Source organism: Coregonus clupeaformis, chromosome 16, assembly GCF_020615455.1.
Source record: "Coregonus clupeaformis isolate EN_2021a chromosome 16, ASM2061545v1, whole genome shotgun sequence".
NCBI lineage: Eukaryota > Metazoa > Chordata > Actinopteri > Salmoniformes > Salmonidae > Coregonus > Coregonus clupeaformis.
This window is the reverse complement of record NC_059207.1, coordinates 51,991,330-52,011,107: the sequence shown is the minus strand read 5'-3', so window position 1 is coordinate 52,011,107 and position 19,778 is coordinate 51,991,330. Positions and strand designations below refer to the sequence as shown.

The window sequence follows — 19,778 nt, the reverse complement described above, 5'->3', positions numbered from 1 at the left end:
CTAATCCAAGTTTATCATTTTAAAAGGCTAATTGATCATTAGAAAACCCTTTTGCAATTATGTTAGCACAGCTGAAAACTGTTGTGCTGATTAAAGAAGCAATAAAACTGGCCTTCTTGAGACTAGTTGGGTCTCTGGAGCATCAGCAATTGTGGGTTCGATTACAGGCTCACAATGGCCAGAAACAAATAACTTTCTTCTGAAACTTGTCAGTCTATTCTTGTTCTGAGAAATGAAGGCTATTCCATGCGAGAAATTGCCAAGAAACTGAAGATCTCGTACAACGCTGTGTACTACTCCCTTCACAGAACAGCGCAAACTGGCTCTAACCAGAATAGAAAGAGGAGTGGGAGGCCTCGGTGCACAACTGAGCAAGAGGAAAAATACATTAGTGTCTAGTTTGAGAAACAGGCGCCTCACAGGTACTCAACTGGCAGCTTCATTAAATAGTACCCGCAAAACACCAGTCTCAACGTCAACAGTGAAGTGGCAACTCCGGGATGCTGACCTTCTAGGCAGAGTTGCAAAGAAAAAGCCATATCTCAGACTAGCCAATAAAAAGAAAAGATTAAGATGGGCAAAAGAACACAGACACTGGACTTTTTCTTTGCAACTCTGCCTAGGGGTCAGCATCCCGGAGTCGCCTCTTCACTGTTGACGTTGAGACTGGTGTTTTTGCGGGTACTATTTAATGAAGCTGCCAGTTGAGGACCTGAATGGCACACATACACAATCCATGTCTCAATTGTCTCAAGGCTTAAAAATCCTTCTTTAACCTGTCTCCTCCCATTAATCTATGCTGATTGAAGTGGATTTAACAAGTGACATCAATAAGGGATCATAGTTTTCACCTGGATTCACCTGGTCAGTCTATGTCATGGAAAGAGCAGGTGTTCTTAATGTTTTGTAGACTCAGTGTATACAGTGCATTCGGAAAGTATTCAGACCCCTTGACTTTTTCCACATTTTGTTACATTACAGTCTTATTCTAAAATGGATTAAATTGTTTTTAACCTACATACAATACTCCATAATGACAAAGCAAAAAATTAATAAAAAATACAAAACTGAATACAGACCCTTCACTCAGTACTTTGTTGAAGCACCTTTGGCAGTGATTACAGCCTTGAGTCTTCTTGGGTATGACGCTACAAGCTTGGCACACCTGTATTTGGGGAGTTTCTCCCATTCTTCTCTGCAGATCCTCTCAAGCTCTGTCAGGTTGGATGGGGAGCGTCGCTGCACAGTTATTTTCAGGTCTCTCCAGAGATGTTTGATCGGGTTCAAGTCCAGGCTCTGGCAGGGGCACTCGAGGACATTCAGGGTCGTTGTCCTGTAAGAAGGTGACCCTTCGCCCCAGTCTGAGGTCCTGAGCGCTCTAGAGCAGGTTTTCATCAAGGATCTCTCTGTACTTTGCTCCTTCATCTTTCCCTCGATCCTGACTAGTCTCCCTTTCCCTGCCGCTGAAAAACATCCCCACAGCATGATGCTGCTACCACCATGCTTCACCGTAGGGATGGTGCCAGGTTTCCTCCAGACGTGACGCTTGGCATTCAGGCCAAAGAGTTAAATCTTGGTTTCATCAGACCAGAGAATATTGTTTCTCCCTTTGGGTGCCTTTTGGCAAACTCCAAGCGGGCTGTCATGTGCCAGCTCTATGAAGAGTCTTGGTGGTTCCAAACTTCTTCCATTTAAGAATGATGGAGGCCACTGTGTTCTTGGGGACCTTCAATGCTGAAGACATTTTTTGGTACCCTTCCTCAGATCTGTGCCTCGACACAATCCTGTCTCGGAGCTCTATGGACAATTCCTTCAACCTCATGGCTTGGTTTTTGCTCTGACATGCACTGTCAACTGTGGGACCTTATATAGACAGGTGTTTGCCTTTCCAAATCATGTCCAATCAATTGAATTTACCACAGGTGGACTCCAATCAAGTTGTAGAAACATCTCAAGGATGATCAATGGAAACAGGATGCACCTGAGCTCAATTTCTAGTCTCATAGCAAAGGGTCTGTTTTTCTGTTTTACATTTTTTATAAATGTGCAAAAATGTCTAAAAACCTGTTTTGGCTTTGTCATTATGGGGTATTGTGTGTGGATTGATGAGGATTTTTTTTTAATTTAATCAATTTTAGAATAAGGCTGTAACGTAACAAAATGTGGAAAAAGGGAAGGTGTCTGAATACTTTTCGAATGCACTGTATGTTTCATTGATTAATTAGTTAATTTATTTATTTATTTATTTATTGATATGTCTCCTGTAGGATAGAGCATGATAACACAGGTCTGAATGCCAGCTGGTTCTTGGACAGAGTGATGGTGACTGATATTACCAGACCTCAGATGAGGTTCTACTTCACCTGTAATAACTGGCTCAGTAAGGTGGAGGGGGACAACCTGTTTGTCAGGGACCTGCTGGGCAGCCTCGACCCCATGGACATGCCCAAATGTAGGTACCATGTCCGCCATCTTGGATTTGATTGTGTTGGATGCAGCCTGAGGAAGGTCCTTGGCTGAGATTGTTGCATAATTAATATGTGTAAAACCAGTTACAATATGATTTAGTTGTATTATGGTTAATCAAACGTGTGTTTTTCTCTGGTAGATAATAAGTATGTAGTGAGCGTGTTCACAGCAGATGTAAAAGGCAGTGGAACAGATGCTGATGTCTTCATCAACATCTTTGGAGAGTTTGGTGACACAGGTGAGTTTCGTTCCAGACAATAGGTAATATTAATGGTTAGTTATGAGTGATTGAGAAACTAAAATGTGAGATTTTGTAGGTTACTGATTTACATCTTAGGATTCGGGCCCATAGTACTCAAACATGCTCTGTGTGTTATGTCTGACTCTTTTCATAGGTGAGAGGCGGCTGGACAATAAGAAGGATAACTTTGAGAAAGGCACGGAGGACAAGTTCACTTTAGAAGCTACCCACCTTGGCAAAATTAGGAAGATTACCCTGGGTCACAACAATAAAGGCTCTTCCGCAGGATGGTTTGTGGACAAGGTACAGTTAAAGTAAGACTATGCTATGGCTATACTAACAGTTTTAATTAATCTGGAGGCTCAAACCTGGGTTCAAATACTATTTCAGGTATTTCAATAACTTTTCAATACATTTCAAAACAAGTATTCTGTCACGATCGTCGTAGGAAGTAGACCAAGGCGCAGCGTGATGAACGAACATGTTTATTTACCTTTAGTGATAAATACTGACAATGAACAAAACGACTCGTAACGTCCTAGGTAACATAGACCAACACGGAACAAGAACCCACAAACACAAAGGGAAAAACAGACAGTTTAAATATGGCTCCCAATCAGAGACAACCAGCCACAGCTGACACTCGTTGCCTCTGATTGGGAGTCACTCAGGCCAACATAGAAACAGAACAACTAGAACCCCCAACATAGAAATATAACACATAGAATGAACACACCCTGGCTCAACATATAGAGTCCCAGAGCCAGGGTGTGACAGTACCCCCCCCTAAAGGCGCGGACTGCGACCGCGCCTCAACTAGAGCAAAACAGGGAGGGCTGGGTGGGCATTCCTCCTCGGCGGCGGTTCTGGCTCCGGGCTTGCCCACCACCCTCCAATACTCCCCCCATAGCGCCCCTGGTCCGGTCTGGCCCCGCTGGCTGGAGCTGAACTGGACGTAGCAGGAGCGGTTAGCTTCAGCTCCGTTGTGGAGCAGTTGAGCGGTACCTGATTAGGCACCGGTGACCCAGGCACTGGTTGTGCCGGACTGACGGCGCGCACCCCTGGCTTGGTGCGTGAGGCAGGAACGGACCGGACCGGGCTGACGATGCGCACCCCTGGCTTGGTGCGTGGAGCAGCAACGGGCCGGACCGGGCTGACGATACGCACCCCTGGCTTGGTGCGTGGCGCAGGAACGGACCGGAACGGGCTGACGATACGCACCCCTGGCTTGGTGCGTAGAGCCGGAACGGGCCTCACCGGACTGACGACTCGCACCCCTGGCTTGGTGCGTGGAGCAGGAACGGACCGGACCGGGCTGACGATGCGCACCCCTGGCTTGGTGCGTGGAGCCGGAACGGGCCTCACCGACTGGACGACTCGCACCCCTGGCTGGTGCGTGGAGTAGCAACGGGCCGGACCGGGCTGACGATGCGCACCCCTGGCTTGGTGCGTGGAGCCGAACGGGCTTTACCGGGCTGACGACTCGCACCCCTGGCTTGGTGCGTGGAGCAGCAACGGGCTTTACCAGGCTGACGACTCGCACCCCTGGCTTGGTGCGAGTAGCAGGAACGGGCTGGACCAGGCTGACGACTCGCACCCCTGGCTTGGTGCGAGTGGCAGGAACAGGCTGGACCAGGCTGACGACTCGCACCCCTGGCTTGGTGCGAGTGGCAGGAACAGGCCGGGCCGGGCTGGCGACGCGCACCGTAGGCTTGGTGCGAGTGGCAGGAACAGGCCGGGCCGGGCTGGCGACGCATATCGTAGGTTTGGTGCGAGGAGCAGGAACAGGCCGGGCCGGGCTGGCGACGCGCACCGTAGGCTTGGTGCGAGTGGCAGGAACAGGCCGGGCCGGGCTGGCGACGCGCACCGTAGATTTGGTGCGAGTGGCAGGAACAGGCCGGGCCGGGCTGGCGACGCACACCGTAGACTTGGTGCGAGTGGCAGGAACAGGCCGGGCCGGGCTGGCGACGCGCACCCTAGACTTGGTGCGAGTGGCAGGAACAGGTCGGGCCGGGCTGGCGACGCACACCGTAGACTTGGTGCGAGTGGCAGGAACGGGCCGGGCTGGCGACGCACACCGTAGGCTTGGTGCGAGGGGCAGGAACAGGCCGGACCGGGCTGGCGACGCACACCTTAGGCTTGGTGCGAGAGGCAGGAACAGGCCGGACCGGGCTGGCGACGCGCACCGTACATTTGGTGCGAGGGGCCGTAACAGGCCGGACCGTACTGGGGACACACACCACTGGCTCTACCCCGGGATCTGGAACGGGCCAGACCGGACTGGTAACACACCCCAGTACCTCTCGCCGTGCCTCTAAACCTTCTTTCCCTACTTTGACCAGTGGCCCCCGTACCCTGGTGGCCTTCTGAATACGCCCCTTTTCTGCCTCCGTCAGCCCCGTCGTCCATGCCCTGTGCCCCCCCCTAAAATGTTTTTGGGGTTGCCTCTCGTCAGCCCGACGACGACACTGATCACGCCGTTGCTCCTCTCTCCGTCGCCTCTCTACTGTCTCACTCCATGGCCGGCGATCCATCCCGGCCAGGATTTCCTCCCAGGTCCAGGACCCCTGCCCGTCTAAGATCTGCTCCCACGTCCAGGCTGCCTGCTCCTGGACACGCTGCTTGGTCCTGTGATGGTGGGTTCTTCTGTCACGATCGTCGGGAACAGATGAGGACCAAGGCGCAGCGTTGCAGACGAACATACTCTTTATTTAGCGATATATAGACAAAATAACCAAAACGATAACGTGACAGTTCACGGTCTAACACAAACCAACTCGAAACAAGATCCCACAACTAATGTGGGAAAACAGCCTCTATAAGTATGGCTCCCAATCAGAGACAACCAGCCACAGCTGACACTCGTTGCCTCTGATTGGGAACCACTCTGGCCAACACAGAAATACCATACCTAGACTCCCGACATAGAAAAACAACACATAGATCTACACACCCTGGCTCAACATAACAGTGTCCCCAGAGCCAGGGCGTGACATATTCAGATAACCTTTATTTGAAAAAACAAGTAGTTGAATATTGGAATGTATTTGGAAATACACATGGAAAATATTAGAACATGCTAAAATACACTAACTCAAATACACTCCCATGCATTTAAACCAGGTTGTTTTAAACACTATTTGGTAAACTATTTGGTTTTTACAAATAACCATCAAATACTCAAATAAAAGTATTTGTTTTGGGCTGTGTATTTTAAAATACTCAAATACCAGTACTGGTGCGTGGGTAAAATCACTGGGGAAGCCTAGCCAGAAGATAAAGCATTATTACAACCTATGTCAATCAATCAATCAAATGTATTTATAAAGCCCTTTTTACATCAGCAGATGTCACAAAGTTCTATACAGAAACCCAGCTTAAAACCCCAAACAGCAAGCAATGCAGGTGTAGAAGCACGTGGCTAGGAAAAACTCCCTAGAAAGGCAGGAAGCTAGGAAGAAACCTAGAGAGGAACCAGTCTCCGAGAGGTTGCCAGTCCTCTTCTGGCTGTGCTGGGTGGAGATTATAAGAGTACATGGCCATTTAATGCCAGATTGTTCTTCAAGATGTTCAAACGTTCAAAGATGACCAGCAGGGTCAAATAATAATTAGTGGTTGTAGAGGATGCAACAGGTCAGTACCTCAGGAGTAAATGTCAGTTGGCTTTTCATAGCCGAGCATTCAGAGGTCGAGACAGCAGGTGCGGTAGAGAGAGAGAGAGAGAGTCGAAAACAGCAGGTTCGGGACAAGGTAGCACGTCCGGTGAACAGGTCAGGGTTCCCTAGGCGCAGGCAGATCAGTTACATTTTACATTTACGTCATTTAGCAGACGCTCTTATCAGTTGAAACTGGAACAGCAGCACAACCAGGTGGGCTGGGGACAGCCAGGAGTCATTAGGCCAGGTAGTCCTGAGGCATGATCCTAGGGCTCAGGTCTTCCGGGAGGGGAGGGAGAGAGAGAGAATTAGAGGGAGCATACTTAAATTCACACAGGACACTAGATAAGACAGGAGAATTACACCACATATAACAGACTGACCCTAGCCCCCTGCACATAGACTATTGCAGCATAGATACTGGAGACTGAGACGGGTGGGTCGGGGACACTTTGGTCCCGTCCGACGATACCCCCAGACAGGGCCAACCAGACAGGATATAACCCCACCCACTTTGCCAAAGCACAGCCCCCACACCACTAGAGGGATATCAACAGACCACGAACCCTGAGACAAGGCTGAGTATAGCCCACGAAGATCTCCTCCACTGCACGAGCCCGAGGGGGCGCAAAACCAGACAGGAAGATCACGTCTGTGACTCAACCCACTCAAGTGATGCACCCCTCCTAGGGACGGCATGGAAGAGCACTAGTAAGCCAGTGACTCAGCCCCCATAATAGGGTCAGAGGCAGAGAATCCCAGTGGCGAGAGGGGAGCCGGCCAGGCAGAGACAGCAAGGGCGGTTCGTCGCTCCAGTGCCTTGCCGTTCACCTTCGCACCCCTGGGCCAGACTACACTCAATCATAGGACCTACTGAAGAGATGAGTCTTCAGTAATGACTTAAAGGTCGAGACCGAGTCTGCGTCTCTCACATGGATATGCAGACCATTCCATAAAAATTGAGCTCAATAGGAGAAAGCCCTGCCTCCAGCTGTTTGCTTAGAAATTCTAGGGACAATAAGGAGTCCTGCGTCTTGTGACCGTAGCGTACGTGTAGGTATGTACGGCAGGACCAAATCGGAGAGATAGGTAGGAGCAAGCCCATGTAATGCTTTGTAGGTTAGCAGTAAAACCTTAAATCAGCCCTAGCCTTAACAGGAAGCCAATGTAGAGAGGCTAGCAGTCAGGATTCTAGCCGCTGTGTTTAGCACCTAACTGAATTTTATTTAGTGCTTTATCCGGGTAGCCGGAGAGTAGAGCATTGCAGTAGTCTAAACTAGAAGTGACAAAAGCAAGCTTTTCTGCATCATTTTTGGACAAAACGTTTCTGATTTTTGCAATGTTACGAAGATATGTTCGGCAAAAGAGAGATCATGGTCCAGAGTAACGCCGAGTTCCTTCACAGTTTTATTTGAGACGACTGTTCAACCATCAAGATTAATTGTCAGATCCAACAGCAGATGTGCCGCCATCCACTTCCTTATGTCTGAAACACAGGCTTCCAGGGTAGGCAATTTTGGGGCTTCACCATATTTCATCGAAATGTACAGCTGTGTGTCGTCCGCATAGCAGTGAAAGTTTACATTGTGTTTCCGAATGACATCACCAAGAGGTAGAATATATAGTGAAAACAATAGTGGTCCTAAAACGGAACCTTGAGGAACACCGAAACTTACAATTGATTTGTCAGATTACAAACCATCCACAGAGACAAACTGATATCGTTCCGACAGATAAGATCTAAACCAGGCAAGAACTTGCCCGTGTAGACCAATTAGGGTTTCTAATCTCTCCAGAAGAATGTGGTGATCGATGGTGTCAAAAGCAGCACTAAGGTCTAGGACCATGAGGACAGATGCAGAGCCTTGGTCTGACGCCATTAAAAGGTAATTTACCGCCTTCACGAGTGCAGTCTCAGTGCTATGATGGGGTCTAAAACCAGACTGAAGCATTTCGTATACATTATCTGTCTTCAGGAAGGCAGTGAGTTGCTGCGCAACAGCTCTTTCTAAAATGCTTGAGAGGAATGGGAGATTCAATATAGGCCGATAGTTTTTTTTATTTTCCCGGTCAAGAGAGACTTTATTACTGCCACTTTTAGTGAGTTTGCTACACATCTGGTGGATAGGGAGCCATTTATTATGTTCAACATAGGAGGGCCAAGCACAGGAAGTAGCTCTTTCAGTAGTTTAGTTGGAATAGGGTCCAGTATGCAGCTTTACAGTTTAGAGGCCATGACTATTTTCATGAATGTGTCAAGAGATACAGGATAAAAAAACTTGAGTGTCTCCGTTGATCCTAGGTCCTGGCAGTTCTGTGCAGACTCAGGACAACTGACCTTTGGAGAAATACGCAGATTCAAAGAGGAGTCCGTAATTTGCTTTCTAATGATCGTGATCTTTTCATCGAAGAAGTTCATTAATTTATCACTGCTGAAGTGAAGGCTATCCTCTCTTGTTGAATGCTGATTTGTAGTTAGCTTTGCGACAGTATCCAAAATAAATTTAGGATTGTTCTTATTCTCCTCAATTAGGTTGGAAAAATAGAATGATCAAGCAGCAGTGAGGGCTCTTCGATATTGCACGGTACTGTCTTGCCAAGCTAGTCGGAAGACTTCCAGTTTGGTGGAGCGCCATTTCCATTCCAATTTTCTGGAAGCTTGCTTCAGGGCTCGTGTATTTTTAGATACCAGGGAGCAAATTTCTTGTGACAAATGTTTTTTGTTTTTAGGGGTGCGACTCCATCTAGGGTATTACGCAAGGTTAAATTTAGATCCTCGGTTAGGTGGTTAACCGATTTTTGTACTCCGACGTCCTTGGGTAGGTGGAGGGAGTCTGGAAGGGCATCTAGGAATCTTTGGGTTGTCCGAGAATTTATAGCATGGCTTTTGAAGATCCTTGGTTGGGGTCTGAGCAGATTATTTGTTGCGATTGCAAATGTAAAAAGATGGTGGTCCGATAGTCCAGGGTTATGAGGGAAAACAGTTAGATCCACAATATTTATTCCACGGGACAAAACTAGATCCAGGGTATCTGTGGCAATGAGTTGGTCTGGAGACATGTTGGACAAAACCCAACCCAGTGAGTCGATGATGGCTCCAAAAGCCTTTTGGAGTGGGTCTGTGGACTTTTCCATGTGAATATTAAAGTCACCAAAAATTTGAATATTACCTGCCATGACTACAATGTCCGATAGGAATTCAGGGAACTCCATGAGGAATGCTGTATATGGCCCAGGATGCCTGTAAACAGTAGCTATAAAAAGTGATTGAGTAGGCTGCATAGATTTCATGACTAAAACCTCAAAAGACGAAAATGCTGTCATTTTTTTTGTGTAAATTTTAATTTGCTATCATAAATGTTAGCACTACACCTCCAACCTTTGCGGGATGCACGGGGATATGGTCACTAGTGTAACCAGGAGGAGAGGCCTCATTTAACACAGTAAATCCATCAGGCTTGAGCCATGTTTCAGTCAGGCCATTCACATCAAGATTATGATCAGTGATTAGTTCATTGACTATGACTGCCTTGGAAGTGAGGGATCTAACATTAAGTAACCCTATTTTGAGACGTGAGATATCACAATCTCTTTCAATAATGACAGGAATGGAGGAGGTCTTTATTCCAGTGAGATTGCTAAGGCAAACACTGCCATGTTTTGTTTTGCTCAACCTAGATGGAGGCACAGACATGGTCTCAATGGGGATAGCTGAGCTGACTACACTGACTGTGCTATTGGCGGACTCCACTAAGCTGGCAGGCTGGCTAACAGCCTGCTGCCTGGCCTGCGCCCTATCTCATTGTGGAGCTAGAGGAGTTAGAGCCCTGTCTATGTTCATAGATGAGATGAGAGCACCCCTCCAGCTAGGATGGAGTCCGTCACTCCTCAGCAGGCCAGGTTTGGTCCTGTTTGTGGGTTAGTCCCAGGGGCAGAAAACAGTTTTCAACCAGCGATTGAGTTGTGAGACTTTGCTGAAGAGCTCATCACTCCCCATAACTGGGAGGGGGCCCGAGACAATTACTCGATGCTGACACATCTTTCTAGCTGATTTATACGCTTTAGCTATGTTGCGCTTGGTGACCTCTGACTGTTTCATCCTAACATCGTTGGTGCCGACGTGGATAGAAATATCCCTATACTCGCCAGTTTTAGCCTTAGCAAGCACCATCTTCAGATTAGCCTTTACGTTGGTAGCCCTGCCCCCTGGTAAACAGTGTATGATCGCTGGATTATTCATTTTAAGTCTAATATTGCGGGTAATGGAGTCACCAATGACTAGGGTTTTCAATTTGTCCAAGTTAATGGTGGGAGGCTTCGGCGGTTCAGACCCCGGAATGGGTGGAGGAGGGACCTGAGATGGCTCGGCCTCTGACTCCGACTCGTTGCTTAATGGGGAGAACCAGCATTTCTTTCCAGAAGCTTTGAGAAAATTGACCGGCTGCGGGGACTGTGCAGGGGGATTTATACTACTATCTGTACTTAATGGTGGCACAGACACTGTTTCATCCTTTCCTACACTTAAATTGCCCTTGCCTAATGATTGCATCTGAAGCTGTGCTTGTTTAACAGTGTTTCTTCCGTCCCTCTCCTCGTCCCTACCTGGGCTCGAACCAGGGACCCTCTGCACACATCGACAACAGTCACCCTCGAAGCACCGTTACCCGTCGCTCCACAAAAGCCGCCGCCCTTGCAGAGCAAGGGAAACAACTACTTCAATGTCTCAGAGCGAGTGACGTCACCGATTGAAATGCTACTAGTGCGCACCGCTAACTAGCTAGCCATTTCACACCGGTTACACTCACCCCCCTTTTGACCTCCTCCTTTTCCGCAGCAACCAGTGATCCGGGTCAACAGCATCAATGTAACAGTGTTGCTTCCGTCCCTCTCCTCGCCCCTACCTGGGCTTGAACCAGGGACCCTCTGCACACATCGACAACAGTCACCCTCGAAGCACCGTTACCCGTCGCTCCACAAAAGCCGCGGCCCTTGCAGAGCAAGGGAAACAACTACTTCAATGTCTCAGAGCGAGTGACGTCACCGATTGAAATGCTACTAGCGCGCACCGCTAACTAGCTAGCCATTTCACACCGGTTACACTTGCAACACGGCTATCCTCACCATAAGGCGATAGTTCTGCTGTATATTATGAGTACATCGACTGCAATTAGATGGCATAGTGTTAATGTTACTAATTAGCTTTTTCGGCTGGTGGAGGTCCTGTAAAACCATGTCCAGATAAAGCATCTGGGGTGAAAAAGTTGAATGAAAAAAGTCGAGCGAGGAAAAAACTAAGACGTTGGTAAATGTATTAAAAGAAAAAAAAGAAAAGTTTGGCAGATATCCAAGTAGCAACAAACAGCACAACAGCACGGAGACAAGTCCGGAAGTGTGTTGTGATAATTACCTTGTTTGCTCTATAACCTGTTAGTTCATATGCCTTGCAACCGTGATATATGCCTAAGGCCGAGACAATAAGAAGACACAGTGGCAGAATAAATTCAACCACACCTTTGTTTCATCACAAAACCAGAGAGCAACCTCTGTCCGGTGAAGTTCACAAAGCATATTGCACCTATCAAACAGTCACATGACCTACAGCATGGTCAAGAAAGTTAATGTTTCCGACATTTTCGGACCACTAAACAACTATTGATTTAGAACCACAGAGAGTTACCGTAAGTCGGAAAGAAAACAGGAGCTGCCTCCACTATTCCATCACCATTTCAACTTCAACATCATCAAATCACCTATGCTTAGTCTAATACAATGACAACTAAAAGATACCAAAAACAATTTAGTCCAATCAACGTAAGCTAAATATGATTTGGCTGTCCATGGTTCTGATTTGTGTGTGTGTGTGCATTCCTGCAAGTAGAAAAAACATGTTGACTCACCCTGCTTGTAGAGAAACGCCAATGCCATCCTCCTCTCTTTCATGTTGAAGAAGCAGTCTATGACTGTCATATAGTACACGCTTTTAGTTTTGATGCTTGCTCGCTAGTCTAACTTCCTTTCATGGGCAACGTTAGCTAGTTAACATTAGCCTTCTACATCTGGCTACATATTAAACTTCCATCCTCTCAGTCCAGGGGCACAATGTATTTTGTGGTTGGATCGGAATCGCCATTATAATCATTCGCAAGTACGGAGAATTAAGTAAAACCACAAGTCCAAATCCCTATCTCCATCCATGGCTAATTTAGGAAAGGGGGAATTTTAGCTAGCTAGCTAGCCACCGGAGGACAACAACACAACGAGATGCAACAATTCAAGTTGTTTCTGTCAATGACGTATTTCTCTGTGATAGGAGTGAAGCCAAATCCAAACTGGCTTCCCTTAACACTTTCTTTTGGTGCACCAGGACCATACACAGTTGAGCTCACTCTGTTTAGCCAAATGCTCGCTGGCTTCCCTTGCATTCAATGCTACTTGCGGCAACAATGGCATACTCTTTATGACCAGACAGCATCAGATAAATGACCTACACATACAGAGACAGAGGGGCGCTGTTTCGCTCGATCGGATGCTTTCTACGGTGAGATACAGTACATTCAGACTCTTGCGAATTGAAGATATATTATGAAAACACAGAGACGAAAGATAAATTAAGATACATTATTTTATGAATACATCCCACTGTCAAATACACAGAACAATTATTTTAAATAACAAATAATCAAATACACATGTATTTGAACCCAGATCTGGTTGCCAGAACTGTTAAGACAATGTTTGTTTTAGACGGAGGCTGCTGAAATGCAAGATGAGGGAACGATCCATCCATATAATTCCATAACCTGCCCTACTCTATGTTTTACTGTATGTGAGCCCCTGTTGTCTCTGGAGAGGTATTTAAGACATGTGATCCTCATCACCTCCTCCCCTCCCTGTCCTCTCATCTGAGACTGGTGTCCCATCACCTCCAACAATACAGTTACAGTGTGGAACCATGAGATGAGTTCACACACACACACACACATACACACACACACAAACATACACGCACAGGCCAGAGGGACATCCTACCCAACCTGTAGTAAAGGGACACCAGGCCCCATTAAGGGATTACATTTCCAGTGGAGGGACAGTCTGTAGATGTGCTGGTGATTGCCACACACACTGACACCAAAGATCACCAAGATAGACATGATTTTACTCAGTGCTAATTCAAGAAACCATATCTTACACCTTGAAAATGTGTTCTTTTAATTTATGGTCCTGTTTATATCCTGTATTCAGACCCATGAATGTGTCACCCTGTTGACTGCTGAAATGGAGGGTTGATGTTGCTTGTTGATCCTCCTCCTTCCCAGAAGGACATTTGTCAAGTGTCAAGGTTTTGACCAGGGGTAACCAGGAGGGGCTTTGAACCAGGAATCATGCAGTTACAGACACTGTGCCAATAGGGTTCGACACCTTGGCAGACGCGAGGGAGGCCAGGAATGGGGCTTAAACACAAACTGTATATTGCCCCTGGTCCTGTCCCTACAGGTACTCCTGGATGACATGGGAAACAAGTCTCTGTATGAGTTCCCCATCAACCGCTGGTTTGCCATCGACGAGGATGATGGGAAGATTCAGAGGGACATCCTAGTTGGAGGCAGTGAGCCCACAGGTGGGGAAAGACCAAACAACAATCTGTATATGACCCCCGAAACAGCAAGAAGACACATTACACTATTACATTACAGTATATTCAGTATTCGCTTCTTTCAGCAGATATTCTTATATACAGTGGGGGAAAAAAGTATTTAGTCAGCCACCAATTGTGCAAGTTCTCCCACTTAAAAAGATGAGAGAGGCCTGTAATTTTCATCATAGGTACACGTCAACTATGACAGACAAATTGAGAAGAAAAAAAATCCAGAAAATCACATTGTAGGATTTTTCATGAATTTATTTGCAAATTATGGTGGAAAATAAGTATTTGGTCACCTACAAACAAGCAAGATTTCTGGCTCTCACAGACCTGTAACTTATTCTTTAAGAGGCTCCTCTGTCCTCCACTCGTTACCTGTATTAATGGCACCTGTTTGAACTTGTTATCAGTATAAAAGACACCTGTCCACAACCTCAAACAGTCACACTCCAAACTCCACTATGGCCAAGACCAAAGAGCTGTCAAAGGACACCAGAAACAAAATTGTAGACCTGCACCAGGCTGGGAAGACTGAATCTGCAATAGATAAGCAGCTTGGTTTGAAGAAATCAACTGTGGGAGCAATTATTAGGAAATGGAAGACATACAAGACCACTGATAATCTCCCTCGATCTGGGGCTCCAAGCAAGATCTCACCCCGTGGGGTCAAAATGATCACAAGAACGGTGAGCAAAAATCCCAGAACCACACGGGGGGACCTAGTGAATGACCTGCAGAGACCTCGGACCAAAGTAACAAAGCCTACCATCAGTAACACACTACGCCGCCAGGGACTCAAATCCTGCAGTGCCAGACGTGTCCCCCTGCTTAAGCCAGTACATGTCCAGGCCCGTCTGAAGTTTGCTAGAGTGCATTTGGATGATCCAGAAGAGGATTGGGAGAATGTCATATGGTCAGATGAAACCAAAATATAACTTTTTGGTAAAAACTCAACTCGTCGTGTTTGGAGGACAAAGAATGCTGAGTTGCATCCAAAGAACACCATACCTACTGTGAAGCATGGGGGTGGAAACATCATGCTTTGGGGCTGTTTTTCTGCAAAGGGACCAGGACGACTGATCCGTGTAAAGGAAAGAATGAATGGGGCCATGTATCGTGAGATCTTGAGTGAAAACCTCCTTCCATCAGCAAGGGCATTGAAGATGAAACGTGGCTGGGTCTTTCAGCATGACAATGATCCCAAACACACCGCCCGGGCAATGAAGGAGTGGCTTCGTAAGAAGCATTTCAAGGACCTGGAGTGGCCTAGCCAGTCTCCAGATCTCAACCCCATAGAAAATCTTTGGAGGGAGTTGAAAGTCGGTGTTGCCCAGCGACAGCCCCAAAACATCACTGCTCTAGAGGAGATCTGCATGGAGGAATGGGCCAAAATACCAGCAACAGTGTGTGAAAACCTTGTGAAGACTTACAGAAAACGTTTGACCTGTGTCATTGCCAACAAAGGGTATATAACAAAGTATTGAGAAACTTTTGTTATTGACCAAATACTTATTTTCCACCATAATTTGCAAATAAATTCATAAAAAATCCTACAATGTGATTTTCTGGAATTTCTTTTCTCATTTTGTCTGTCATAGTTGACGTGTACCTATGATGAAAATTACAGGCCTCTCTCATCTTTTTAAGTGGGAGAACTTGCACAATTGGTGGCTGACTAAATACTTTTTTCCCCCACTGTCTACACTGCTCAAAAAAATAAAGGGAACACTTAAACAACACAATGTAACTCCAAGTCAATCACACTTCTGTGAAATCAAACTGTCCACTTAGGAAGCAACACTGATTGACAGAACATTTCACATGCTGTTGTGCAAATGGAATAGACAACAGGTGGAAATTATAGGCAATTAGCAAGACACCCCCAATAAAGAAGTGGTTCTGCAGGTGGTGACCACAGACCACTTCTCAGTTCCTATGCTTCCTGGCTGATGTTTTGGTCACTTTTGAATGCTGGCGGTGCTTTCACTCTAGTGGTAGCATGAGACGGAGTCTACAACCCACACAAGTGGCTCAGGTAGTGCAGCTCATCCAGGATGGCACATCAATGCGAGCTGTGGCAAGAAGGTTTGCTGTGTCTGTCAGCGTAGTGTCCAGAGCATGGAGGCGCTACCAGGAGACAGGCCAGTACATCAGGAGACGTGGAGGAGGCCGTAGGAGGGCAACAACCCAGCAGCTGGACCACTACCTCCGCCTTTGTGCAAGGAGGAGCAGGAGGAGCACTGCCAGAGCCCTGCAAAATGACCTCCAGCAGGCCACAAATGTGCATGTGTCTGCTCAAACGGTCAGAAACAGACTCCATGAGGGTGGTATGAGGGCCCGACGTCCACAGGTGTCACGAGTTGCAAAGCCAGAACCCAGAAGCAGACCAGGACAAGGTAAGTTGAAACGAAGGTGAGTGTTTATTTACAAATTCAAGAGTGATGCTGAATAATCCAGGGAACAGAGCGGGCGGCGTTGATTAGTTGTTAGGGGTGCAGTGGTTGATCCAATCATGGCTCGGCAGCCGCCGACCACCAGGCAGAGGTTGGATGAAGGTTCCGGACGAGTGACTGCAGATGGAACAAAACGGAGGTAAGTAAACAACAAACCAACAAGGTGCAAAACAACAAAACTAACGCTAAAGGCTCTAAGACTGATACTCTGGTAAACCTACTGTTCATGGCTAACGATCCGGCAGGGAATGGATGTTAGGCCAGAGCCTAAGAAGGGTGATGATCAGGACCAGGTGTGCAGATTGCTGATGGGATGCAGGTGCGGAAATCAAGAGAGCTCCCCGGAGCGTTCCAGAACCCTCGGGAAACTGGAGATCACGAGCAGAAAAACAAGTCCACAGACAGGACCTGACTCAGACTGCCGGGATCGTTACAGTACCCCCCTCCGATCGAACGCCACCGGGCGGACTCCCGGAGCGCCAGGATGGAGGCGGTAGAAGTCACGGATGAGGTCAGCATCTAGGATCTGTCGCCGCGGAATCCAACTCCTCTCTTCAGGACCATACCCCTCCCAGTCCACGAGATACTGGAACCCCCGGCCCGCCGTCTGGAATCCATGATGCGTCGCACCGTGTGGCAGGACCACCTCCGATCATCCGAGGAGGAGGAGGAGGAGGCGGAGGAGGCAACAGAGGACTGAGGAAAACAGGCTTGAGGCAGGAGACATGAAAGGTGGGATGGACTCTGAGCGTCCTCGGGAGTTTGAGTCGAACTGCCACCGGATTGATCACCTTCTCCACCACAAACGGACCAATGAACTTCGGTAACAACTTCCTAGACTCAGTCCGTAAAGGAAGATCCCGTGTGGCCAACCAGACCCTATCTCCGATGGTATAGGTGGGAGCGGGGATCCGGCGACGATTCGCCTGGAGCTGATACCGGTCCGAAACTCTAAGGAGTGCCTTTCTGGCCCGATGCCAGGTCCGGTGGCAACGACGAATATGGGCCTGAACAGAAGGCACTGAGAGCTCCTTCTCCTGAGAAGGGAACAAGGGAGGTTGGTAGCCATACAGGCACTGGAAGGGAGACATCCCAGTGGCAGATGTAGGGAGAGTATTGTGGGCATACTCAACCCAAGGCAACTGAGAGACCCAGGAGGTGGGGTTGGAAGAGGCCAGGCAGCGTAGCGTGGATTCCATCTTCTGGTTGGCTCTCTCCGCCTGACCATTAGATTGGGGGTGAAAACCAGATGTGAGACTGACTGTAGCTCCAATGGCCAAACAGAAGGACTTCCAGACAGCAGAGGTAAACTGAGGGCCACGGTCGGAAACGATATCACTGGGCAAACCGTGGACCCTGAAAACCTCCCTAACCAGGATCTCGGACGTCCCCGAGGCAGAGGGAAGCTTGGCAATTGGCACAAAGTGGGCGAACTTGCTGAATCTGTCCACGATAGTCAGAACGACCGTGTTCCCCTCAGAAGCGGGCAACCCAGTGACAAAGTCCAGGGCCAGATGCGACCATGGTCGCCGGGGAATAGGAAGGGGGTGAAGTAGTCCAGAGCTGGGCCGATTGGTACTCTTATTCTGCGCACACACTGGACAGGCAGCAACATAACCCCGAGTATCCTCGGCCATGGCAGGCCACCAAAAACGTCTGCGAAGAAACGCCATCGTCCGAGCCACGCCAGGGTGACAAGCCATCTTGCTGGCGTGGGACCATTTGAGGACCGCAGGACGAACCGACTCAGGCACAAACAACCGACCGGGTGGACCGTTACCGGGACCGGGCTGCGTCCGAAGGGCCGCCATCACCTCCTCCTCAATCTTCCACCTAACAGCTCCCACGACGCAGTTCCGGGGGAGAATTGTCTCGGTCTTGGACCCACTCTCCTCCGTCTTGGAGAACATCCGAGACAAGGCGTCCGCCTTGCCGTTCTTAGATCCAGGTCGGAACGTCAGGGAAAAATTGAATCGTCCGAAAAACAACGACCACCTGGCCTGGACGGGAGTTGAGACGTCTAGCCGATTGCACGTAAGCAAGATTCTTGTGGTCAGTCCAGACAATAAACGGTTGCTCCGCCTCTCAACCAGTGGCGCCACTCCTCCAAGGCAAGTTTCACCGCGAGCAGCTCCCGGTTACCACATCGTAATTCCTCTCCGCAGGCGAAAGGCGACGAGAGTAGTAGGCGCAGGGATGGAGTTTACTGTCCGTGGAGCATCGCTGCGACAGGATGGCGCCAACTCCCACATCAGACGCGTCCACTTCAACGACGAACTGACGGGCCGTGTCCGGTTGAGAGAGAATCGGTGCGTTGGTGAATCGCCTCTTCAAATCCAGAAACGCTCGATCCGCCTCCGGATTCCACTTGAAGCTCCTGATACTGGAAGTCAAGGCAGTTAACGGAGCGGCCACACGGCTGTAATCCCGGATGAATCTGCGGTAGAAATTCGCAAACCCCAAAAATCTCTGGAGCTGCAATCTCGTACCGGGCTGGGCCCATTCCAGAACCGCTCTAACCTTCTCCTGGTCCATCCTAATCTCTCCCCTGGAGATGATGTACCCGAGAAAGGATGTCGTGTGGGCGTGAAACTTCGCACTTCTCGGCCTTCACGAACAGGCGATTCTCCAACAATCGCTGCAGAACCTGCCGGACATGCTGGACGTGGTCGGAAGGTTCCTTCGAGAAGATCAGAATGTCATCCAGATAAACAAACACAAAGAGACCGATCATATCTCTCAGGACGCCGTTCACCATACTCTGGAATACCGCTGGAGCATTGGTCAGTCCAAACGGCATCACCTGATACTCCGAAGTGACCCATCGGTGTATTGAAACCCGTCAACCACTCGTCTCCCTCTCTGATCCGGACCATGTGATACGCATTGCGTAGGTCTAGCTTGGTGAACACCGAAACACCCTGTAAGGAGTCGAAGGCAGAACTCATCAAGGGCAGGGGATACTTGTTCTTGACCGTGATGTCATTCAACCCCCGATAATCAATACACGGTCGAAGAGAGCCATCCTTCTTACCCACAAAGAAGAATCCTGCCCCCAGGGGTGATGACGAGGGACGAACGAGACCAGCAGCTAGGGACTCCTTGATGTAGGTCTCCAAAGCCTCACGTTCAGGGCGGGAGATGCTGTATAACCTTCCCTTGGGGTAGACCGCTCCAGGGAACAGGTTGATGGCACAATCATATGGTCGGTGGGGGAGGGAGTGACAGAGCCTTCTGCTTACTGAACACTTCCCCCAAATCGTGATATGTCTCGGGAACCAGGGACAAATCTGGGGGTTTAGCCTCAATCACCTGAC

The 19,778-nt window shown here is 48.4% G+C and overlaps 1 protein-coding gene across 1 annotated transcript in view; it reads left to right on the top strand.

Annotated features, from left to right (window-relative positions):
• LOC121584004 (lipoxygenase homology domain-containing protein 1-like) overlaps positions 1 to 19,778 on the top strand; it is a 70,517-nt gene that overhangs the window by 5,097 nt on the left and 45,642 nt on the right. Inside the window, exons 4-7 of the mRNA XM_041899839.2 lie at positions 2,268 to 2,452; positions 2,609 to 2,707; positions 2,865 to 3,013; positions 13,861 to 13,984. Coding sequence (XP_041755773.2) covers positions 2,268 to 2,452; positions 2,609 to 2,707; positions 2,865 to 3,013; positions 13,861 to 13,984 — 557 coding nt within the window. The remainder of the gene's footprint in view (positions 1 to 2,267; positions 2,453 to 2,608; positions 2,708 to 2,864; positions 3,014 to 13,860; positions 13,985 to 19,778) is intronic.